Source organism: Phoenix dactylifera, unplaced genomic scaffold, assembly GCF_009389715.1.
Source record: "Phoenix dactylifera cultivar Barhee BC4 unplaced genomic scaffold, palm_55x_up_171113_PBpolish2nd_filt_p 000007F, whole genome shotgun sequence".
Classification (NCBI taxonomy): domain Eukaryota; kingdom Viridiplantae; phylum Streptophyta; class Magnoliopsida; order Arecales; family Arecaceae; genus Phoenix; species Phoenix dactylifera.
The window spans coordinates 428,448-454,213 of NW_024067666.1; the positions used below are offsets into that span (position 1 = coordinate 428,448).

Below are 25,766 nucleotides of genomic sequence, written 5' to 3' on the forward strand. Positions count from 1 at the left end.
AACCAATCTAGATGCCACCCATTTCTCATGATACAATTATGTCATGATACATCTAATCCAATGAACATCAAATCATCAGCATATGATACTTGTACCAATATATATATAGAATGTCCACAATTATACAGATGATAGCGTGTAGAAATCAAATTATTTATTTTAATCATTAGTACATGATACATCTACGTGCAAAATTATCCATAAACATGAAGATGATTGCATTGAGAGATTCTTACTTCTGCTAAGGACAGAATCAAACACAATGTATACTGATCCACTCTTAGATCTAAGGACTAGGGTTCAGCGTCTTTTTATCCAACGATAGTTTCTCTAAAAAAAACCCAAACCAAACGTCAGAAGAGTCAATAAATGACCATAGCTGATGGGGAAAGATTAGAAAAAGATACAATAGATATTTGTACAATGCTAGTCCAGGACGTCTTCTACATTCAACCAAAATCAACTAAGATGTCTAAATCCTCCACTAGTCCACTAAAACATGTAGAGAGAGAGCTGAGAGAGAAAGGAAGAGAGAGAAAAGAGAATGAGAGAAGAGTGTGGAAATGATAGCCATGGAGGCTCTCAAAACGAAGAAAGGGGAGGGAAGAGGGCTGAGCAGTCACCATGGTCGAAGAGTGGCAGTCCATGGTGGCATCTGGCAGCAAGCGCGGTGGCGGCTGGCAGTGGAATGGAGAAAAAATAGAAAACAAAGGCTCGTTTGGTTCGCAGGAAGCATTTTTCCTCCTAGAAATATGATTCATGGAAAATAAATTCCTAGGAAGAGGATGCCTAGGAAAGTACTTTTAGCATGTTTGGTTGACCATAGGAAAGTGACAAATTTCCAAAGTGCTTATGTTTGGTTGGCCATCCACTTTCTTAGAAAAGTTATGTATAATTCTTATTATGCCCTTAATAAAAATTAGGTCTTTAATGCCTCTTTAATGCTTCTTTAATGCTGAAGGGTCTTTTTGGAAAAAAATAAAAATTGACTGATTTCCGTTTCATGGGAAAGTAACTTTTCCATGTTTCTCATGGAAAAGACTTTTCCATGAAATGTGGGAATCATATTCCCATGGAAATATAACTTTTCCGTCTCTCTTCTTTAAAAACTTCAACCAAACAAGAGGCATCTCATTACTTTTCCATTGACCACACTTTTCCTCCTTCTTTTCCCGCGAACCAAATGATCCCCAAGAGATTTTGACTTCAATTCGAGGCAAGCTCACTGGCCAGCGACCATTGCCTTGTCGTGAGGCCTTACTTAGGGGAAAAAATCAAAATAAGGGAGACCCTGTAATAGAAATCCAATTACTCATCACTTCAAACTAGCTGGTGATAAGGGAATTGAAACTGAAAAAAGGAAGGAGAGGAGGGTTTGGTGACCATATCATATTTCTGGTGAGATCTTACAACTGGATCGATAGAAGAAAAAAAACCCAAGAAATGTTCCACAAAAAGAGCTTGAAATCACAGCTCTAACCGAGGAACCTTGAAAGTGGATGCTAGAGAGGAAGCAGAGGTCTCCTTTTATAGACAAAGCTTAGTGCTTCGTCCAAATGCAATGGGCTTTAGACTTTCTTTGCCCGACGGAGTAGAGAGAGGAGACAGACTGCCATTAGGAATCCTCCTCTCCTCTTATGTGCCAAGCACACATCAAATGTCCAATCCAGGTCTTTCTCAACAACTCCAACTAGCTCAAAAGAATCAGGTTGTTCCATTTATGTAAGGATTTGTGCGGGCGTATATTTAGTTTCACATCGATTATGTACTGAGTAAATCGTAGGTACTTATATAGAATCAAAAAATCTAAATAATACCTTCCGGCTAGTCTTTTTAGATAAAGTCCTAGATTGTGATAGATGGAATCTGAGCAGACTCGATTCATGACCTATGTGAACTAGGAGACACTGCAGTATGAGCTCATATGAGTTGACCATAAGATCGTAGTATCTGTGATTGAATTTGACTATATTTAAATCTTTAGCATGGCAAGAACGTCGGAGCTTGAATAGAGAAAATATGTGAGAATTCGTATGGGCATGTGTTTAATCCCACATCAGCTACATAGAGTAGATCTTAGGTACTTATATAGGATCCAAGAATCCAAATAATTTTTTTCAGCTAGCCTTTTCTGATTGTGACACAATAACAATGCTACGAGCATTTATAGCTTTTGCACTATTGGCTAGTTTGTGTGGCATAATTTTGAGACTTGGGATTTCATGCCAAAGAGATACCATGAATTCAGCTCATGGAAGGGACAAGTTGCTCGTTAGGATCTTGAAAGTCATACTCTTATGTTTTATAGTCTTTGGTTGTTAAATTTCAACAAAGCATTTGATGGTAAAGCAGGTCAGGTTTATAGAGCAATTATGCTAAAAATCTTTAGTTTTCATTATATATTTTAGAAATTGTTAAAAAGGTTTTATCTTTTTCTTGCGAAATATTAAAAAAGTTTTATCAGTACTAATGTACTAAATCATATTAGAACTCTGAAATTGAGCGTGCTTAGATGAGAGTATTACTAAGGTGGTTAAAAGAGTTAAGAGGAGTGAAATTTAGCATGGATTTGGCCAAGTCATGCATATGAACATGATAAACCTAGGGGTTTCTCTAGAGGGATACTCTCAACCAACATTGGCACAAACGTATATGCAAAGGAAAATGCTATGTCTAGAATGGGTGTGCATGAGGTTTTTTCAGAGATTAGAATGTAACTGAATCTGGAGGTTTGGTCGTCATGAGCAAGCGCAGACTGACTATTTCACCAATCTGCCCTAAGTGTGAGGCGAAGGAGTTTGTGGATCACATGTTATTCCAGTATGATCGAGCTAGCTGTGAGGGTGTGGAGGCTATCTATCTAATATCCTTCTAGAGGCACTACGCCATTCCAGTTCCTTTACCCAGGCACTCAGAAGGTGGTCAAATATGCATGTCTTGGACTCGGTAGTGGCCATCAGGGCGATTTATGTTGCTTATCATATTTGGCTAGCTAGAAATGTTTGGATATTCTGGATCAGAGTAGTTCGACACCAAGGCTCGTCATGGAGAAGGCTTGAATGCAGGCTACGAAGATCACCCATGTTGGTCCATCGGACATGCCGTTAATAGATCGGGGGTACTTAGGACTCTTCTTCTGCTCATGCAGTGTCTTAGATGATGTACATCATCTAGGAGCCTCCACCCTCGAGTTTCCTCAAGGTCAATTTTAATAGATATATTTTGGATGGTGGCAGAAGAGGTGGTACGAGCTTCATGATCAATAGTCCAGACTCTAGAGTGGTGGCAGCCGGAGGGAGCCCGATCTTTGATATCGCGGTCCCTAGGGTGAAGCTGAGAGCGGCTTGGGTTGGCTTGTGACATGCCCGGTGTTTGCTCGTAGGTGACTCGGCCACTGTGATCAGTTAGATTTGGAAGTGTTCTGGTGTTGCTGGAGGACACCACCCCTGTTTTGAGACATCCGGAGCATCGCTAGTGGTGAAATTATCTTCAAGATAAAACATATTTTTAGAGAGGCCAGCAGAGCTGCATATTGGGTGGTCTCCTTTATTGCAAATAACTCTGGGGGAGTTCTTTAGACCAATGAGGAGGAGCTGCCTCGGGCACTTCGTCACTTATTGTATTTTGACTTTTTTTGAATGTATTCATACTAGACTGCTATGAGTTGTCTAGTATAGCAAAAAAAAAAGATTTTCATAATTTTTTTATTGATCATGATATTTAGTATAAAAATTGAGAGCAACGAAAGTAGGTTTTTACTATAAAATAAGCTTTAATGTATTCCCAGAAGCAACCAACTAGAAGGCAAATAGGTGATATGAGCAAATCTCCTTTTGGTGAATGGTGAGCGTAAGAAGAAAATAGCAAGATTAGATTTGAAGGAAGGGGACGGGAGAAGCAAAGAAAGAGTAGGGGGAATGGCGGACTCCAAGGAGGAGAGTGAGTGGGGGAGAGGGGACTGCAAGAAGAAGGAAGGAGGCGATTGGTTTAAAGATTAATGGAAGACCCCCAAGCATCGTTCCATTGTCGTCTAGTCCGGTTAGGATACCTGGCTTTCACCCAGGCGACCCGGGTTCAAATCCCGGCAATGGAAAAGTTTTAATTTTTACGTTTTTTATTTAAGAAATTAAGTTTTTCTCAATTTTATTTTCACAAAAATTTTTACTGGGCCAGTTTTCTTTTTCCGTAATTTTTCTTGGTGAAAGGACTGGATCTCTTTTTTTCATTAATAGTTTGGACAGATGATTCCTCCTTGCTCACTTTGTTTTTGCATTAATTGAGCACCATTGTAATTTTTCACTTTCGTTGGAAAACAATCCAAAGAATCTTGAGACTTTCGGTAGAGGTGGTGAGTGAGGACATGCCGGATTTGATGGTGGCGTTAATGGGGAAAAAGATGGACAAGGATGAGGAAGTTGTGAGAGAAGATCAAAGAGATATTTGGAGCTCCGCATCGGACCACGTTACGAGAGGGATAGGTAATGGAATATTTTAGTCCCATATCGGGTAGAGAAACTTGAGCTAGCATCCGCCTTCCTATATAGTAGCTTTGCGATCCTCCATTTCAAATCACGCAGCTGCGTGGTGGGCGCAGAGCGAACTATTCTTTCGCCTTTTACTAAAGAATACCGTGTGCCCGCCACATTAAGCAGCATACGCCAATTTTTGGTGGGCCTCTTTCCTTTGGGAAATTTGGCCCTAACAAATTAAATTCAAAAATTTTGATAAATGTACGAAGCAAGTTAAGATATTATTTATATTTTCTTAAAGGAAAAGGTTTGAATTTTAAAATGCGCATATTTAGTTATAGTTTTATTATATTTTTTGATTGCAAATGTAGGTTTGTCCAAGCAAGGCCGGTCTTCTCTCTCTTTCTTTTTTTTCCTTTTTTTTTTGGGTACAATATGGCTGGTCATTTATGCCACCCACATATAGTAACTGCAGCTTAGCATGGAGAAAGGTATTTGGGGATGAGAAGTCATTGTATGGGATAAAAGTGAATGTTTGGGCATTATCCTAGTGTTTTTCTTGTGATAAATGGAGGTCATACACTTTCAAAATTAAGCCCAGGGGTCAATCAAGACATGCAGATATGATGAAGAAGAAGGAGGTATCAAAAATTTGAAACTGGCTTTCATCTCATAGTAGTTACAATATTACCAAACTTACCTAGGTCTGCAAGCATGCATGGTTGGACCACGCTCGGACATAACTTGAATCGAATCCATATTTAAATTAAGTTTAAGAAACTGAATTTAATCTATTTCTAGGTGTAGTATTAATTTTATCAATTCATTGGCCTTTGGATCAATGGGTCAAAAGTGACCCAAGCACAAGTCATTATAATATATATGATTTGATTATTTAATTATATCATAAATATATCACAGAATCAACCACTTATTCCACATAATATTTGGTTCATAACCAAATGTAAATGATGATTAACAAATTAATGGACATTACACAAAAATTAACTTCTTTTATTCAAAGAAGATTTGAATTTATAATCTACTAGTTATTGTCCAATTCGAGTTAGTTCAAGATCTAAATTGAATCCAGAGGTTATATTTTTGAATCCAAGCCTAATTCAAATAACTTTTGTTCGGATGGGTCAGATTAATATGAAATTAATTCTAGGTAGGAATCAAGTCATTCCAATCCACTTGTAGCCTTAGGGTTGCTATTGCCATTATATGTAGCTAGCCATGGAACCCATTAATCTTAATCATCCACCGAAAAAGAACGACAATCAATCTATTCGCATGCAATTGATGAAGTATTGCCTAAAATGGATAAACTTCGGTATTAAAAATAGTATTAAAAATAATAGTTTAATGTTTAAGCATGAAGTTTGCAAAATTCTCTAAAATGCTATTTTTGTAATTTCTTGACGAATTCTCAAGTTGTTCTTGTTTCTTTTTCGAGCCATGTTAAAAATTATTACATAACAACAAATAATTACTTAACACTTAAATTATTTAAATAATACTTAATTATCTACAAATTATTTGTTGATATTTATAATTTACTTTTGAATTTGCAAGATTGTTTCAGCATGCACCTATGAGTAGTTGCAGAATGGTCGTGCTTAAATATTCGTCATAGCAGTCGATTTGATGCACGCTTGCCGAAGCAGATCTACCAGTGTGCTGCTTTTGGTGCATGGATTCTAGCAAGCAAGTCCATCACATGTGCGAAATAGGAGGGAACACTACACACACAACAGAGAAAACCGTGCTCAAATTTCGTACAAGATCATGCGCATAAGACTTGTGCGCTTGATAAGATTACAAACAGATATATCTCAAGACAAGCAACGCAGGTGCTTTCTTTACCTTCAAGTCCGGTTATATGATGGCCAAGTTGATCTGATTGTTTGTAATGTGATATTTCATGCTCATGGCCACTTATCCTTCCTTCCACCGCACTTTTTTTGACATGACTGCCAAGAATTTTTCTTCCACTGGACTACTCCGAGCATTTCAGATATACGATGAGTGATGATTGTGGAGCAAGATCTATTACATTCAGAGCCTGATTGGAACCTCAATTTCCGAAAACCTTAATTTTTTTTTTTACAGTTTTTGGAGAAGAAGATCGTGCAGCTATTAAATTTATATGATATTCGATTCAACAACCGTTACTTTTTGTTGCAAAACTGTCTCCAAAATTTGGGAACAAAATCCATCACACAATGAAAAGAAGAAACAAGTCGAAACGTTAACCGGAGATGACGAGGAATCGAAATATTTTAGTCCCATATCGGGTGGAGAAACGAACGTCCACATCCCACCATTCTATATAGTAGCGTTGCGGTCCCTTATCAAAAACTACGCAGTTGCGTGGTGGGCACAAAGCGAACTATTCTTTCGCCTTTTACTAAAGAATACCGTGTGCCCGCCACATCAAGCAGCATACGCTAATTTTTGGTGGGCCTTTTTCTTTTTTGGAAATTGGCCCAAACAAATCAAATGTAAGTCTTTTCTTTTGGGCTGAACATTGGGCTTGAGTTTTTTGTCTATTTATTTAAAAGATCTTATAAATCAGTTTTTGGTGGGTCTCTTTCTTAACGGAAATTGGCCCTAACAAGTGGAATTTCAATGTTTTCTTTTTGGTGAAACATTGGTCTTGAGTTTTTTGTCTTTTTATTTGAAAGATCTAACAAATCAATTTTGATTAGTTTTCATGAAAAAATGGTGGATTTTTTCTTTCAACAAGAATAAAAACTAAGTTCGGTTATTGATGTGTCCATTCATTTTTAGTGCTGCAAGGTGTACTTTAGGTTTAAAATGTGGCATTTTTAGAATATTTTCTTGACCAGTTTTGGGAATGAAGGTCGGCCCAAACAAGTGGCGGCGGGGTCGTGGAAAGAACTGTATCTATGGAACGCGAGGTGGAAGGAGAACACTACTAGTAGTAGAGCAAGGAAACACTGTTTGGTGAAGCTCTGGTATATTTTTAGAATATTTTCTTGACCAGTTTTGGGAATGAAGGTCGGCCCAAACAAGTGGCGGCGGGGTCGTGGAAAGAACAGTATCTATGGAACGCGAGGTGGAAGGAGAACACTACTAGTAGTAGAGCAAGGAAACACTGTTTGGTGAAGCTCTGGTATATTTTTATTCGCAAGGGAGACCAACGATGCGTTCGGCCACATCAAGAAGCAAGCCATGGTGGCCGGAATGTGGCCTTTGGCACTTAAGGCCTCGCATGGAAAGGTGATGGCGTCTTTGGGGATAAGAAGGCTTTTTTGTAGGTTTGAAATTAGATATGCTTAGTTGAGATAGATTTAGATAAATGTTTTTATTTTAAATAATGATTATGGTTTTGTTATTGCATTGTTTGCATGTTTTATGAGGATGAGATGGGAAAAAGAAGGTGACTAATCTACCCTTTCAATTTCGTTTGTCCTTGGATCATTTAATAACAAATATAGGTGAAAAAAGGTGATTAGAATGGTTTGATTTTATTGAGCATAGCGAATTGGTGTGTATATATACACGTCATATATAAATTCAGCATGCGTATAAAATCATAAGTCAAGCTCTTCCCATAAATCAGTCTTTGGGATTCTACCAAATCCTGTACATCAATCCATGCCTAAATTGACCAAGTGAACTTGGTAAGCGTGCTGGGGATTGTGCAAAGTTTGAAGGAATATTTGGGATTCTATCAAATCACATAAATCAATTCATGATAGAGTTGCCCAAGTTGACCAAGTAAACATGATAAATATAGAAAGTTTGAAAGAATCTTTGGGATTCTATCAACGTAAAGTTTGAAGGAATCTGTGGGATTCTATTACTCCTAAAGTTGGAGCGTGAAGATCCGTTACACCCAACTTGCTACTAAGAAGAAGAAACTGATCACGTCCAAGTGCCTTAGTAAATATATTAGCTACTTGATGATCACTATGAACATAGGCAGTGGAGATATCGTACATCTAAATACGTTCATGAACTACGTGGCGATTAATTTCGATGTGTTTGGTGCATTCATTAAATATTGGATTAGCGGCAATATGAAGTGTAGCTTGATTATTACAGTAGAACTCCATAGGCTAGGTATGTGCAACAGCTAGATCAGATGATAGACACTTGAGCCATAACAATTTGCATGTAGCAGTTGTCGTAGACCTGTATTCAGCCTCAGTAGAAGAGCGAAAGTTATGGATTGTGTCTGTCTTCCATGAAATAAGAGAAGATCTTAAGAAGTTGAAGTAGCCTGTGCTAGATCACTGAGTCATAGAACAAGTAGCCTAATCTAAATTAGCATAAGCACACAAAGTGAGATCACTAGATGATTGGAGAAGTAATCCTTTACTAGGAGATGACTTTAAATAGCGCAATACCCGAATGGCAACATCATAATACGGCGTCTTTGGATTTTGCATAAATTGACTAAGAATGTAAACCAATATAAAATTGTTAGCTTGGTGATTGTTGAATAAATTGAGCGACCAACCAACCACCTATAGGAAGAAGGATCCTCTAATGCATCACCATCATCAGTAAGTCTTAACTTTTGTTCCATGAGCAAATTATATGGCTTTGCACCTAACAATAACCTAGTCTCAGAAAGAATGTCCAATATATACTTGCATTGACTGAGAAATTGCTTTTAGAAGAGCGTGCCACTTCAATATCAAGAAAATATGTTAGGAAGCTAAGATCCTTGATGTGAAATTGAGTGTTTAAGAACTACTTGAGTAGAAGAATCTGTTGAGGATCACTACCGGTCATGATAATATCATATGAAACATGATTCGGTATTGAGCATAAAAAATAAGTGATCTGTATTGGATTGCTTGTAACCTGCTACTTTAATGACAGATGTAAACTTCTCAAAGTCAATTTCGTAAGGCTTGTTTTATGTTGTAGATAGACTTGTGTAATTTACAAACATAGTGCTCCCTCTGTCGTGCTAAACTTGGCAATAAATACAAACACATCTTCATGTAAATCACCATGAAGAAAGGTATTATTGGCATCAAGTTGGTACAAAAGCCAGCTATAGATGGATGCAACAGCAAGAAGGCCATGTATTATAACTAGTTTGGCAACCGGTGCAAGTTTTTCATGATAATCAATGCCTTCAGCCTGGGTGTAGCCCTTACAAATGAGATGAGCTTTATATCGCTCAATAGTCCCATTGGATTTATACTTGATTTTGTAAACCCATTTACACCCAATGGGAACTTTGCCTAGAGGAAGAGACATCAAAAACCATGTATTGTTCATTTCTAATGTTTCTAGTTTGGATGCCATATCATTTTGGCAATGCGGCTCTTTAACTATCTGTGAATAATTAGTGGGCTCCTTGTTGGAGGAGATGGTCGAGAGGAAAGCAAAGTATGAGTGATAAAAGATGAGAATAAGAGATATAGGAGGAGATGGTATAAGCCATATTGTTACTTGTCGAGAGATGTGGGAGCTATCATGAGAACAGAGCAGACATAATCAAATTTGCTACTTTTTTCTCATTTTACCTTTTGTTTATGGATGATGAGTTCCATAAAAAAACTCATAAGCTTTATTAATCATGCATAAGAACAAGCACGGTGTAAGAAATCATCGCCTTGGCCCCACAAGAACACAACGGATTTCAGATCACGATATTGAGCTCTCAAGTGTCAGCCTGAAGGTGCCCAAATTAAAGCCCATGCATTCGTACATGCACTGTAATTTTAGCTGTCTTGAAACCACAAACCTCTCACAAGTACTCGAGTCTGTGCACACCAGCAGTCTCAACTATCCAGTTTCCTCCTGTGAATTTGATTCCTTTAAATCCTATTGAACACAGTCATTCGGTCTCTCCAAATCCTCATGGATTCTCATTCTCTTTTACATTTTGTAATCTCTCTTTAATTTGGCAAAGTTTAATTACCAATGCTTTCTAAATGCATGTCTATAGTATACAAAGCTACGCTCAGGCTGCCTTGCCATCAATCCAAAACTGGTCATCAACATCACCAGTCCGTCGTCCATCTCATTCGAAGGACTTAATAACAGTTGGTGATGGTACATATCAAGGATAGAGAATAATCGCCATATTCAGCTTATATGATTGGTGCTTGTATAGAGCATGGCACTGATTGGATCTTCATGATCTGCAAGCAGAATTATGTGAAAATAGGTTGGCTCTCATTACTTGAGGCTGCCAAACTTTAAGTAGGGCATCAAAAGAGAAACCACATGAAAATGCCCAATCACGACAAACCAAGACTGCAAGACATTGATTCACCTGTATAATTTGATTCGATGACCATAGATCTGATATCAAAAACATATCCTTCCAAAAACAACCCATCTTCTAGTAGATTTTCAAATTCTAATATCTAGCAGCTTATTAAAAACTTATCCCAACAATCAAATAAAGCTTTGAAAGAGTTCCCTTGGCAGATCATATTCCAACACCTTTATTTACCAATATTAAGCTATACGATGCCTCAATGTCGTCACCATCACTACAATTTCAATAAATAGCTTGCAGTAACATCATGGCTGGGAAGGGTTCCCTCTATGTTGATGGTCATTGACCGATGGGTTCGCAACAACAGGAATGTCCAAGCTGCTTTGCTCTGCTTCAGGGGTGATCTCCCTTACATCAGCTATCCTTGCATCCATCGACTGGATATCATTCCACTCAGCGTCACCTATAGAACGGATTTCAACTCCATCAACTACCAATTGGACAGCACTATTACCAGGAACTGATCTTGAATCAGTTAAGCAAGCTTTATCCACATCGTCCTCTGACGAGTCTACATGCTTTGTCCTTGGAAGAGTGTCATCAGCACCAGAGCTTGACTCCAATCTCTCTTCAAGGACCTGCTTTGTGTTGCTTTGTTGTCTGATAAGAAAACGAGATGTATTATTTTAAAGTTTCTAACATTTGATTAAAGAAATATAAAATAAACACAAAATCATGAAATAACTAGAGATTAGGACAAAATGTCCATATTTGAGCAAATCCATAACCAATGACCAGTGATCAGAAACTCTCTGATCTCATAAAAATGCCAGCTGAACTTTGGCAAGCACATTCCAATGCTCATATGACTTGCACCTTGATGTCTCACATGAGTGTAGCTAAAGATAACATGGCTAATAGCACATGATGCCCATGAAGCATCAGAATCTTCAGTCATAGTTTGATCCCTGAGATGGCCACCTTTCAATCAGCACTAACTTTGGTTTATTTTATGATATCGCACTCTGACAATTCTTTGCCACAACATTCTGCTCAGCTTGCAGACATGGTGCTCCTAGTTGCTGCCCACTCGCCATCATTCACTGTCCTAAGTGGAGATAGAGCAATAAATTGTGCAAAATTTGCAGCGACAGCAGCATCTTTGGAACTACAGAGAGCATGATGGTGGTAAATATGGAAACTGTGTGAAGCCAAGCATTTCCGTTTTCTTGAAGGGATTGGGCTCCATGAGCTTGTGTTTTTAGCATCCTATAAAAGTTTCTGTATTTTCATTCCAAAGTTTCCTAAAAATTTCTGAAAACCTCCGTGGCATTGCAGAGAAAATAGAAGTACCAATTTCAATGCAATACTTTTAAAACAAACCTATAAAAATACTCTTGAGAACTTTCACACTTTTTGCTTTATTACATTGTTGTAAAAGCACAATAACATAGCAAGTAACATCTGTTAAGGAGGTGTTCCAAATTGCACTTGGCAGAAGATGTACAACTAGACAGAAACCAATGGGAAAAAAAAATCTGAAGCTACACCTAGATACAATAAGATAAAGCTAGTCAGTTATAATCAAGGTATTGAAGATTGGTTTCAGTTTCAGTTTTGAACCCCTAGGCAGAGTTTCAGTTGCGGTGGTTTTAGTAGTTCGGATCCAAGATTCGGAGTTTCAATCAAAAAAGCCAGAAAAAAAAATTAAGAAAAATAATAGAGTAAATCAAGGCAAGTTACTTTTAACAATTGTATCGTATCTTTTAAGTCATCTAAAGTCATAATTCACATAGTTGGGGCAATTTCATGCTGAATTGAAGCTTAATGCATTAATCGTATCACATGAATGTATGAATCTATTAAGTATGATACCAAATACCACTCAATCTGCATAAACCGAAAGGACAAGTAAACAAGAGCATAAAGTTAACTACGTATCACACTCTTCAATATAGCGTAAGCTGCTAGATATGCATATACATCTTTACTTCTACAATCTACAATGTTGTTCATAAGTTAAAAACATGATGAGCCAAGGAAAAAAAAGATGCACAACAAGTTTTCCCCCTACTTTCCACAATAACAAAGTTCAGACAAAAATAACATGGATTAGATCATCAGAGCCTTGGATAAATGTGTGGTCGAATTTATATTAATGAATGTTAGGAAGTATTAATAAAACAACACTTTTTTAATAATAAGCTAAATATGGTGAAACAAAGATGCAAAACAAAAAGCAACAGTTCAGTCAGTCTTGCCCAAAACTAACCGAAACCGAAAATTTAAATCAGTTCCGGAGCAGTCCAGCTGAAACAAATCCATTTCAATTAAAACAGATCAGTCTTGACTGAAAATTTAATGATTAGTACTTGATCTCTCAAGTTGATCAAGCTTGGAATATGTAATATGGGATCTTAGAATTGGTACAGAAAGATCCAGGACAATAATTTTTTCTTTTTTTTTGTAGTTACTTTATATTATGAGGTCTGGCAATAGTACTTTTTGACTAACAGACTGCAATAGAAACTAATAATTATGACAACCAGTAAACTTGAACAGAAGAACATATACTAAATCCGCTGCTTTGCATGCAACTTAATTGTTTAGCCCAAAGAGTGATATATGCACACATTGCATGTGCAGAGCGGCAAAATCCACAACCATCATCCGACCACAAGGATTCCATGCGGCTATACTTTCACATATATGTATATGAAAGTTTAAATGTTCAATGTAGCTTGTAGTAGCTTGAATGAACTACAAAAGTAACATGTTTGACAGGTTGTCTATATGCTCTTTCATTCTTTCAATAAACTTGCAGATGGCATCTAATTAAATTTTGTATTTGGATTCCGTATATGAGAGCCTTAGTAAGGATTTAAAAATTCATGCAAGATACAAACTTAAATACTGGCTCTATGATTTGTTTTATGAATCTTTCCTTGTCTATTTTTCCTATCCAGAAACCTTATTTAAAATAAATGAACGTATAAAAGGCCGGGATATAAGCATGACTGAAAAATGCCGACCAAACTACAAGAAATACAGCAGAGGGAATAGGTCAGAAACTAAACCTCTGCACTTGTGATTGCAAGATATTCACTAATGCTAGGAGGTCTTCTTTTTCTTTTGCAGTGGCTGTTGCTTTTTCTGCAGCATTGTTTATTCTAGCCTCAGCATCTGCCGCTGAAACCCTGGCCCGTTCTTCAGCTCTGACAACAGCTGCTTCTAAAATCACAGCACGTTCTCTAGCTTTTGCAAGCTCAGAACGCCATAGTTGTGCCTCTTGAAGAGCAGAGTCCCTCTGCTTCAGTAATATCTCTCTCTCTTTGCTTAGGGCCATCACCTTCTCTTCAGATTCTCTCAACTGTTAACAGCAAACATATAAGCATAGAGTAAGGTAAAGCTTCTTGTGCAAACATCTCATTGGACTGGATATTTGGAGTTGAAAAAGGAGAACTTGTAAGTGTATAAGGATGGAAACTTAACAAGAAAAATAAGTTGCAGAGTCAAGAATCATCTATGCTAATGTTTACCTTGAACTCCCTCACGGCACCAAAAAACCCTAACCACCAGGGTGCTGCTCCTTTTTCCCTTTCTCCAAATCAGTTCAAAGCTACCCTCTTAACAAAGGTTCTAAATCTACTCCTGCTATATTCAATGAATTCTCATTTCTTTTTATTCCTGTTTTGTCTCTTTAACAGTCTAGCAGAGGTTGTTCAAGGTAAAGACAAACTTAGAAGGGAATATTTGAAAATACAAAAAAAAAAATGTTGGAAGTGTTTATTTAGCAACTTTAGACTGTTTAAAAGAAAAATATGCAAGAAAACTTCGGAAGACAATATAAAGTCTCTAAATAGTTTATCTCCTTGTTAGTTAATGCCGCTTGTTGCTAGTTTCAATATATTACACCTCAAGGGAGATATAGCTCCTATTTGATTTCTATAACTCTTGACAGGTGGTGACTTATTGAGAAAGATTTATTGCATTGAAGGTTTGACTTGAGTGGCTCCAATTTAATAAAACGAGGAATCTGAAAAACCACAACCTAAAAACATTTTTCAAGATGTTAAAGATGAACTTTCTAGAATCAGACAAGAAAACAATCACATGATGCTCTCATGCATTACCATCTAACTTAATTTTGACCTCACTTTTTGAAGATAATAATATAATTAAACATTATCCACACCAAGGAGAAAAGGCAGAACAGTATGTTGCATGGACAAAGAATGGGGGCGAAATTCATGTGGTTATCAAATAGAAGGATTTAGCAAGCACAAGAAAAAAGGTAAGGTTTAAATCATCAGGACAAAAGCAATTGAATTTATTGGAAAATAATGCAATACACAGAGTGCAATTGTGTTTGTATAGAAAAAAGATAATTTTACCAAAGTATAGTTGAAAATATATTGCCGTATTTACAAGTTATTGAACTTGTTCTTAAATAGTCAATAATCAATAAATTTAGTACTCTACAACAGGACAGCACACGTCATTGTTTTAAGCAAATGAGAACTTTCCACAAAATTCCATTCACAATAGCTGAAAAATATTTGGGACCTTAAGCATGGATGACTCAAGTTGCTTCTCTGCATCCTTGTTTAGGCGTTCTATTTCTGCACAAGCACGTCTTCTCTCTTCATCCATTGCATGTGCTGCAGAAGCAGCTGCTTCAGCAGCCTCAGCTGTATCTGTTAATCTATCTGCTATCACTTTTATTGTGGAATCTCTAGCACGAAGGTCCTTAGCTAGCTGCTGTAGTTCCTCATCTTTCACTTGAAGAGTTTCCTGTAGAAGACAGATAGAATTCACCAACATATATCAAATATACTTTCTTACAATCTTAAGGGATCCTTAAATTTAGTCTGTTTGTTGGCACGGAACTAAATTGTGGCTATAGTGAAACCAACAGAGCAAGATAAGCAACTAGAAAAATTTCTCATAGTATATCATGAGACATAGTGATTACTTGAGATGCAAAAGACTGTAATTCTGTAAACGTAAATAAATCAATAAATGAGTTTGCTCATTCAGAGGGTGAGCCTTGGTGCAATGATATGGTTGTTCCATTATGACATAGAGGTCATAGGTCTAAATTACGAAAACAGCCTCTCTGCATGCGAGGCTAAGGCAGCATACATTTGACCCTTCCTAGACCCCATAATAGTAGGAGCCCCATACACTGGCCATCTTTTTATTTGCTTCCAATTTAGAAACAAGCAGCAGCCAGAATCTATTATAAAAATAAGCTCAACCAAAAAAAAAAAAAAAAAACGAAATTGTAGGAGTCAAATTTCGACGCTAGCCTACTTAACAGATGGAACAGTTATGACTTAACAAACAATTTTTCAATGGGGTCGGCAAAGTCTCGTAGGAAGCATAGTAACCTTGGATAGCTTATTTGGAAGCAGCAGACAAACTTCCAAGTATGTGTTGGTTAAGTGACCGGCTGTCAATATATAATGACATTTTTTTAATAAAATGAGACTGCAACATATTAGATTCCTGCCACTGGAGGAGGAGATCCTAACTCTATCAGACAGTATCAATTGCACCATTCCGATGATCAAGCAATAATGCTGCTGGTGGAAATGTATAGAAAGCCAATTTATACACAAACGGAGCTTTTATTTATCAAGAACTGATTGTTGATGTGAACCGAGGATTGGGAAACAGAGTAAACAACTTGTCATCAGTTTGCCCATAGGGGGGGTTGCTCCCAGGTCAACATGACAGAGTTTGAACAACTCAAGGGACACCTATTGGTGGCAAAGGCAGAATCCATACACCTTAACCAATCCTGAAAGCTGATACTAAAACAATCATAACAATAACTAACAAATTTTATTCAAAAGATTTATAGATACATTTTTTAGTCCTTCTTGGGTAGTAATTAATTTAACAACTACGTCCACCATCGGAATTTCTTTTTACTTATCATAACATCTGTGTTATCTTAGATACTTCCTTCCTCCTCCTAGCCCACTTATCACAAATCCTAGCCCCTTTTGGTTCAATGACCTTCTCAAATCTTCACAGACGTGTCAATACCATCTTGAGTAGAAACTCTTTATCCAAAGATTGTGCAACTCATATGCTTCTAATAATGACTCACTTCAGGCCACTATTATATAGTTATATAATTTATCTACCTCATTTATCTTCTACACAGGCCCTCTTGAATATTCAATATGCTCTGATCCATAAGTGATGTCAGTCTAATTACTCTTTGAAAATTTTATTTTGTTTCAAAAGCATGCAGCAATGACCCAATGCCCTGAATGCACCTCTTTATCTGCTTTAGCATATCACTCTACCGGGTATTCCTTCACCTATCTGTATTCTTGATAAATTAAAGGTCACACAAAGTATCTCTTAGCCATATTTACTGTTTGGAGCTTCAGTTTTCTTCCTACATTTAGTAAAATTGCAGGTCCCTGATCATATTAATTCAAACTCAATATTAGTCCCTTCTCTTCTGAAATCTTCCTCCATATAACAAATCATTGAAATATATCAGCAGTCATGGCAAAATATAAGTCTCCGTTATACGATCAGTAGTCAGTCTCATGTCAATCCCCACCCTTTCCATTTGTCAGAGGTTAACTAGCCTGCAAGAACAAATGCTTATAACTCTACCTACGCAATATTAACTCATATAGTAATCTTATCTATTAAATCTATGACCAGGATGTGATCCCATATTATGATCACTGAAAAGTCAATAAGATACCAATAATAACTTTTTTTAAAAAAGAAAGAAAACTCTCCTGTTGCTGATGCAAGATCGCAGAAGAAGATCTATTTGTTATGGACCATGGCCACAAACTGATATTGTGAATTAAGGCATTCAAATTCCAGCAGCACATATACATCAGGAATACTATTCATAATTCAGATCGCTCAAACTGAAGCTAATAAAAGAAGATTAGTGATAAGCATTATGATATCTGGTTTATAAAACCACGATATAGAACAAAGATGAACAATAACAAGGTGTACCTTCATAATTGTCAGATCATCCAGGTGACCTTCACTTGTTTTTTTTGTCACCAAGCCCAGAGTTGCTCTCATAGATATCTTCATTGCTGCCTCTATTTCTTTGGATGCTTCTGCTGCAGTTGAGTTTGCAGCTGCAACTACAGCGGCAACTGTTCCTAATTTTGCAGAGCCATTCCCACTCAATGAATTTACTGCCTCTTTATGGGCCCGAAGGACCAACTGAGTTGCACTGGTGAAAAAAAAAAAACTGCACACTAAGAGATTACAAACAAAGATACCAAGTAAATGCTAAGGAAATAATGGACCAATAAAAGCTCCTTGAGAATTGAATTATGCTGAAGTGTGGGTTTTGAAAAAAATAACATACCAAGCTTGAGATCATGATGTCAATATCTAAAGCTACATAAGTGAGAAAAGGACCAAGTTATGAACAGGAGGCCTATCAGTGTGTTGAAATATGGATGATATACACACCCAAAAAAAAAAAATTGCGCACGATAGGCCACTAAACTGGCATATGCATTACACTTACCTAAAACTTAAATATGAATTCCATGTAGTAACACTTAGATGTGATGCAGTTTAGTAATTTTGTGGTATAAGGCTTGCTAACATAAAAGGCTTAAGATGCAAGCAGAAAAATAGAGATGCCTGGACAGGTAATTGTAGACATTGCTTACCCTGTTTGGTTTGCAATCTTAAGATTAGCCCTTTCAGCAGTTCATACTTTCACTAACCATCTTCACAAAGAATTTATAATTAGCCGCACCTCTTGATGTGGCCAAATGAATTACCAGGAAATAATGTTAACCGTGGTGGCAACAAAATCCAAGTGGACTATAATCTGGCATGAACAAAACTTCTTTAACATTTGCTATCTTATGAGCAATTGAAGATGCTGTCAAAAAAAAAATGCACAGAATTCTTCATTGATGTTTTTGTCTCATAATCTAACCCTTGTTTTTCATCTATCTATTTTTAAGTTATTTCATGCTCTTTGCATCAATATAGGTCCATAATCTTATCTTCAATACATTTAGTTTTTATTATTTCTCGTTGAAAAGATCTTCTACATTTTAACTGTTAAAATGTACACATGCTATTTGTGATTTAGCTAGCTCAAAGTAGGGGTAAAAATTTAATTTTTTCATTTATCAATATGGCCTATATGTAATCTACCTAAACTTTCAGAATTCATTAGATATCTATTACAACTTGTGCATCATAGACTATTGACTTTTCTTAGCAACTATCCGAACATCCTTGAATTTCTCATTAGTGCTCATCTTGTCAATATCTATTAGCACCATGCCCCTTGCTCCACACATGTAAATGGCATTTCCACAATCTAGCAAGTCAAATTCCATCCATAAACCATCATACATCATCTTATTAACCTTCTCTGTAAGTAATGCAAATAAAGATATTCTTTTTCTTACAAGAACCAAGACTGCAGGTATTCCATGCATAGTTTCATCTAAGGTCCGCCGTACCGGTACCGGTCGGCATACCGGTACCGGTCGGTGTACCGGTGGCCGGCCGGACCGGTACGGTACCGGTACGGTACCGTAACGGCCGGTACGCGGTGATTTCAAAAACCACAGCGCGAGGCGCTGTGGTTCTAAAATAAAAAAATAAAAATCGTATACAAGGCCGGTACCGGCCGGTACAAGCTCCGAACCGGCCGGTACGCACCCGTACCGGCCGGTTCGGCTAAAAAACCGGAAAATACCGGTTTTTTAGTGGTTCTGGTACCGGTCCAGGACTGGACCGGTACGTACCGGCCAATATCGGCCGGTATGGGCCAGTACGGCATTCCATGGTTTCATCCATGGGATATAGTTTCATCAACAACAATGGTTTATATGTTCAATAGTTCAGCCACACACAAAACTATTGTTACTCTTCTTCCCGACACATTATTTAGAATTATTACAAATCTATGTTAGAGAAATACTTTACATAAGAGTTGCTCATCCACATATCTGCATGTACATACACCTTAGGCATGCATGAGCGTGGTGTATGTACATGCACAATACTCCTGCAGAATGGAAAATCAAACAATGAGTAATCATAGGGAATGAAGATATACAAAGACAAAAAGGGTGAGGATAGCAATACAGTTTCTTTTTAAATATAGACAAGGTCAAGCAGGTTACAATTGTGTGATTACCTCAAAAAGAAGTAGAGTCTACAATGGAGGTTGCCCTTAGCTATCACTAAACCAGATTGTCAGAAAACAAAAACCAACTGCCATGAAAGCTCAGTTAAAAGAAAAACCTAATCGGCATAAACATAAGGTATCCAAAAACCAGATGACAAAACATTAGGAAACAAGTTTGAAGATAATTTTATACCTTGGACACTAATTTGGCTTCATTGATAAAAATTGAAGAAAAGGTATCATAATTACATAATAGCAAGAAGCATCAACAATGAGATTGCAAGGAATGAAAAAGTTTTTCGTATATTGTCATCGCAATGTTGTTGGGTTGGATAAATATACTTAATGTTAATCATTCATTTATGTAATGAAGTGCTTCACAATAGTTCATCAAAACGAAAATTATAAAATAATCAAAATAAATGATGTCTGACAGAAGATTTCTTCCAGCCATCTCCAAGCTCTTGCACTGATATAGTTCATCAGATGTTTCATATCGGAGCATAAATCAGCAGGGACATGCTTGTTTTCACTGATTTGGGTTAAAATTCAATATATAGTAGAGTTAAATTAACACTGAAAATGCACGTTCCTTTTTATTAATCACCAATTCTTTTGCATGCCTAGCCACCTGTAGGTCTATCCAAATAGTACATTTACACAATCTAAACAATAGAAGGGGAAATGGCATAATGCAAACATAAAATTCTTTATAATGCATCATTTCTTTGATACAGTGAAAAGTTGAAGCTCCACAAGCTTACTGTAAAGTGGATACCCAAGCTCTTGCAGCACCAGGGGTTTCAGCACAAAGAAAGTACTCCTTCTTCTGTAGAGTTCCAATATCTAGAGGGCTAGTTAAGGAACCCAAGAAATGTGCTAAAACCTTGCATCAGTAATAACCAAACAGGTATTGGTAGAAGCTAAGGAACACTAGAAACAGTTAATACTTTTCTATTTACTCAATCAAAATCAGAGCAAATGGATACAAAAACAGCAGCCATCATATTTTGGCAGCCCACTGCAAGAAGCAAAACAAGAATAGTTAAGAGCTTTTATCTACATGCAATATATAATCAAACAATGGGATCATAGATAGTCTTACTGGAAGTTCACAGGGGACACAGTGATTGTACTGTTTGAATCAAATATGATTATTCCCTTGACAAGAGTCTCATTTCTCCGAGTCCTATGCCAATAAAATAGTAAATTACCGTGAGTTAGACAGGGTTTTAAAGTAGAAACTTTTCTGAGACATGCCAAGATAGCATACTTGTATTCCATTTTTCCAGATGTTGGATCCAAGATCACCCATCTCTCATTCCATTTCCTCAGCTGTTAAATATAGGAGAACAAACATTGTCAGAGCTTGTCCACAATGGAGCTCCTCCATAGTGTACCTCCAAAACCACCAAGGATGACTATATTTGTAGCAAGAGGGAAAATAAAATCGCAAATGAACAATATTTAGAAAAGCAAAGTTAGCAAAGTTAGCAAACGCTTGTCTCAACCTATTTAAAGAAAACCTAGGATACATCAGTCAACCTACATTTTTGGACAAATATTGTAAGGATTAAACATCTATGCTATTTGCAATCCTACACCAATTACTTGGTATGTGCTTTATAAATCCTTCTTCAATATGAATCCTTATCGGGAGTATTGCCATTCAGTTATGTGATGTGAACTATATGGAACATCAACTCGTTTAGTTTTGTTGAACTGATAATTGTGCTCATCTCATCTGCATCTTCCAACATACATATGAGGTGAGTGCAATTTATCAGCATTAGTATGTTGGTTTTCATCAAACTTACTCAGGTCGTCTGTTCAAAGAAATTAGCAGATGAGAACACGTAATTCTACTCACAATTGCTCATGACTCACGAGAAACCACTTCAAGGAAAAGACCAATATTAAACTTTGAAGTCTTGAAAGGAGGGAGGGGAGAGAGAGAGAGAGAAAGGTCACCAATAAGATTTGGTTGCAGGTTGTGCATGTGTTGCCCATGTAACAACACGTCCGACACCCCTTACTTGACAACATCACTCACTTGTATATCTATTCATACCTATATAGTTAGCCAACAAACATATAACTGGTGCAAAAGACAAACTGTTAGGAAATTGTCTCTGAGTGTAATTTATATTTTGAATGAAAGAATTTTGGAGTGGCATAGGTTATGGCATAGGGCAGTCGTGATGGTTCTTGTTAATCAAAATGATGAATTTCCTCAAATTATCTTTTTTCCTCAAACTATCATGTAAAGGCAAATGATTGATCAAGCGTTTTAACATTTTAACCGGACCGAGCTTCAGATTATCCAAATCAACAAAGTAGCATAATGCTAGGTGATCCTTATCACAAGAATGCAACAGTGGAACAAGCATACCCCGATGAAATTACAAGTACTCCAGTATATGAGCAAATTTTGTGAAATTCCTGTAGCATGCGCCAGAACTGGTACATGACACCTCAACTTAAGAAAATTTCTCCATGGCATTCATACTTGAGCAGTATATATTTCCAAATCAATTCAGGTCTCAGAATGAAATCATGTTTGCACTCCTTAACAAACCCTCTTGTAGAGAATACTGTTAATTGTTGAAGATGCACACACAAGCCTCTCTTATTTTTGAGGAAAATGAAGGAACCGAGACACTTCCCCCATATTGATATTATTAATATAGTGGTATGTACATGTATGCTGTTTTCCTGAAATGAGTGGCACAAAAGCAGGTATTCAGCGACAGTGAGGTTAGCCTCTCTTATTAAATTTTATAAGAAATAATTGTCAACACCCAAAGACAACAGAGAATTCTCCATACAACAACTCCACGATTATAGTTCTTGCAGCATTACCTTTTTTACTTCCTATGTGCTTGAACTGAACTGTCTAAGATTCAAACCTAGATGCATTGAAGATCAAGTAAAATCCCCTTAAAAGCCGCAGATCAAGTAATAATTCCAGGAAAAACCAATTCTTTACATAAAAAAGAGCAAAATGAAGGAATCACGACTCCAATTCCGACAAATAACAAGAGATCGAGGCCGCACCGTTTCGGATCGCTTGAGAAGCGGGCCCTGCAGCAGATACCTCCCCGAGCCCGACGTCAGCTGCCGTTTGATCTTCTCCAAGCTGCTCTCCACATCACCCACCCTCTGAAATCACCAAAAAAAAAAAAAAACCCAAAAACCATACTTTTCGTATTCAAACAGGATCGGTCGAGCTACGCGAAACTACTAATAATTGCCGATAGGGAACCCTAGGATCGAGAGAAAGGCGTACCGCCGGGCTTCCATTGGAGGCCATCCGTGAGAAGAGACGAGGAATCGTACCAGGCGAGTGAAGAGAATTAGGGTTTTTGGGTGGAATTTTTTTTTTCCGGGAATGGAAGCGCGTTTGGCGTTGGAGCTGTTAGGTCGGACTAGCGGGTGGCGGTCATGTCAACGGAATTTTATTGAATTATTTAATAATTAATTGCGGTTTCTAAATCCAGATTGGTAATAATGTGTACTTCCCGCTCCAAGGCATACTGCATACAGCTACGTTCACCAAAAACCTGACCTAAGAATTTACCCATCTACGGAGAATAAGAAAATATTTTGATTGCAAAGTATATTATGATCATGATATTACCTAAAACAGGTCTATGGACTCTGATAGCAAACACAAAGAATGGCATTGAACGAAATCAAACCCTAATTTATCTTTACTTTCTTGGTTATGCGTAGACAACATTGTGATGCACAAATAAGCTGGAATTGGAAATGGACCCTCGCCCAACCCATAAATAATATAAAAAAAAATTTTCCTCGACACTTAGACTCGACCCATAAAATACATGTGAAACACTATTTCATATTTTCCTACGTGGATACAAACAATCAATAGAGGCATGAAATGGTAAGTTCCTCCATTATAATCTAGGTATCACATATTCAAAATACGAAAATAGCCTCTCCATAAGTAAGAATAAATCTAGATATATCTGATCTTTCTCAATTTTCACACTGATGGGAGTCCATTAGGACATCCTTTTTAGATACAAACTACGAAGTAGTAAGTGGACTATCAACCTTGATTAGGGTAACAATAATGACTAAAAGTGATATAAATGGTGGTAATAACGATAGGATCTAAATCTAGATCCATAAGATAACTGTGAGGCTCCTTAATCCCACATCGGATAGAGAGTTTTTTGAGCCTACGCATATGAGGCGGGTATCTCCAAATCCTGTAAACGCGTTTTGAAAAAAAAGCAAAACCGAAGAGGGGTTAAGCTCGATGCGCGCGCGCGTGCAGACCTCGAAACCGGACAATATCTAACTGGAGAGCCTCGTGTTCTCTCCTCATATGGCGCCATATGGAGGCGTGCTCAATGGCCACGTGTCCTGCACAGGAGGGCCGCGATATTTGGTATCAAAGTCGAGGACGACTCTGGTCCGATGGTCGGTGGGATGTGAGACTCCTTAATCCCACATCGACTAGAGAGTTCTTTGAGCCTAGGCATATAGGGTGGATGTCTCCAAATCCTGTAGATGCATTTTGGAAGAAAAGCAAAATCGGAGAGGGGTTAAGCTTGGTGCACGTGCGCGCGTACAGACTCCGGAACTGGACAATATCTAGCAAGGGAACTCTGTGTTCTTCCCTCATGTGGTGCCACGTGGTGGCGCACTCAATGGCCACGTGTCCTGCGCAGGCAGGTCGTGACAATAACCAAGTTCAAATGTATTTATCAATTTTTTGGTAAGCTTTTACTTAAATTATGATATGTAAACAAACATCAAGCATCTCTATAATAGACTGAAAATATTAGTTTTCTACTAATGTTTTTCGCGAACTTATTTGCTTAAAGAAGCTTATAATTAAAAAAGTATCGACTCAATGAGAAAAACACTTATATTTAATATCATTTTCTTATATTATGATTCTAACTAGTTTCACAGAAACTCGTCATCGAGGCCTTTTATATGAATTAGAAAATATAATGATCTTTGAATTGATAGTTTTTATTGGAATCCAAAATATTCATAACAGATTCATACGTAGAATTTTAATACAACTTGCATATATTTGCATAGTTGAACTTTCTAGCAACGTGTAGCATAATTTATACTTATGTTGGAAATCAATCTACTTGAGTTCAGACTTCAGATTTTCAAAGGCATCTACTTGCCATGCTACCTTGGTATGCTGCCACCTTGTGAGGGGGATTTGTCCTCTTGAAGAGGGCTCCAATCTCTGGATCTCTCTCTCATGTTTCCAGCTTTAATTACCCTTCGGGATGCCACTCTTTGCTTTGAGAAAATAAAGGAAAAATAAAAGAAAGAAGGCACTACGTGTTCCTCGGATCATCAACAGCTCCCAGCCCGGGAAAAATGGCAAATTCTTATTCTTATTTTATGTCTGGCTATTATACCATATCTATGTCCCATGAAATAATGTCAAATATCTTTTTTATGGTAGGAAAAATAATGCCAAATATTTACTGAAAGATTTATACGAGCATTGAAAAGTGAAAAAAATTTTTCTTCCTAGAAATATGATTTGACATATATTTACAATATATAGCACGCTAAAGGCTTGGCATAGTGATTGAACAATGGGGACCGGCTTAGAATTGGGCTTATGCCTGATCTGAGAAGGTTCGGTTGGATTTAGGCCTGAAATTCAAAAAAAAAATTATTTTGGGCCCGGATCGAGAATAGGGTTGGTCCAGGCCAACATTCATGCTGGAAGCTTGATGCCAAACCTGCAGCTTGGTTTGGATAAATGAGCCTGAGCCAAACTCCTCGACCTAAGACCCACTAAGCCATCCTATGCGACTAAGTTAGTGGCGGCAATCAGGTGGGTCGGATATAAACAGATCGGGTCAGATACAAGTTGGATTAGAAA

At 37.4% G+C, this 25,766-nt stretch overlaps 1 protein-coding gene and 3 non-coding genes across 4 annotated transcripts; 3 read left to right on the forward strand and 1 right to left on the reverse strand.

Moving 5' to 3' along the window:
* The first annotated feature begins 4,019 nt into the window (after positions 1 to 4,019).
* On the forward strand, positions 4,020 to 4,093 carry TRNAE-UUC. Its single transcript has one exon. It is a non-coding gene; the product is annotated as a tRNA-Glu (tRNA).
* Positions 4,094 to 4,575: 482 nt separating this feature from the next.
* Positions 4,576 to 4,691, forward strand: LOC113462604. The gene has a single exon (XR_003385339.1). It is a non-coding gene; the product is annotated as a U5 spliceosomal RNA (small nuclear RNA).
* A 2,148-nt stretch (positions 4,692 to 6,839) lies between these two features.
* Positions 6,840 to 6,958, forward strand: LOC113462605. The gene has a single exon (XR_003385340.2). It is a non-coding gene; the product is annotated as a U5 spliceosomal RNA (small nuclear RNA).
* A 3,757-nt stretch (positions 6,959 to 10,715) lies between these two features.
* Positions 10,716 to 23,572, reverse strand: LOC103705404 (switch-associated protein 70-like). Its single transcript, XM_008789101.2, has 10 exons — positions 23,157 to 23,572; positions 22,925 to 23,029; positions 21,141 to 21,202; positions 20,973 to 21,056; positions 20,857 to 20,888; positions 20,632 to 20,713; positions 17,701 to 17,929; positions 15,259 to 15,486; positions 13,770 to 14,062; positions 10,716 to 11,352 (listed from the first exon to the last, which is right to left on the reverse strand). The coding sequence occupies exons 1-10, from the start codon at positions 23,178 to 23,180 to the stop codon at positions 10,998 to 11,000; spliced, it is 1,494 nt and encodes a 497-aa protein (XP_008787323.2). The 5' UTR covers positions 23,181 to 23,572; the 3' UTR covers positions 10,716 to 10,997.
* Between the last annotated feature and the right edge of the window lie 2,194 nt (positions 23,573 to 25,766).

What these genes read in the sequence shown, in the direction of transcription:
- LOC103705404 (XM_008789101.2), bottom strand. Translation starts at nt 23,180, where the DNA reads ATGGCCTCCAATGGAAGCCCGGCG. An exon ending in TCTGGAAAAATGGAATACAA is followed by an intron (nt 21,057 to 21,140) that starts GTATGCTATCTT and finishes TTATTGGCATAG; the next exon opens with GACTCGGAGAAATGAGACTC. An exon ending in TTGCAATCACAAGTGCAGAG is followed by an intron (nt 11,353 to 13,769) that starts GTTTAGTTTCTG and finishes TTTTCTTATCAG; the next exon opens with ACAACAAAGCAACACAAAGC.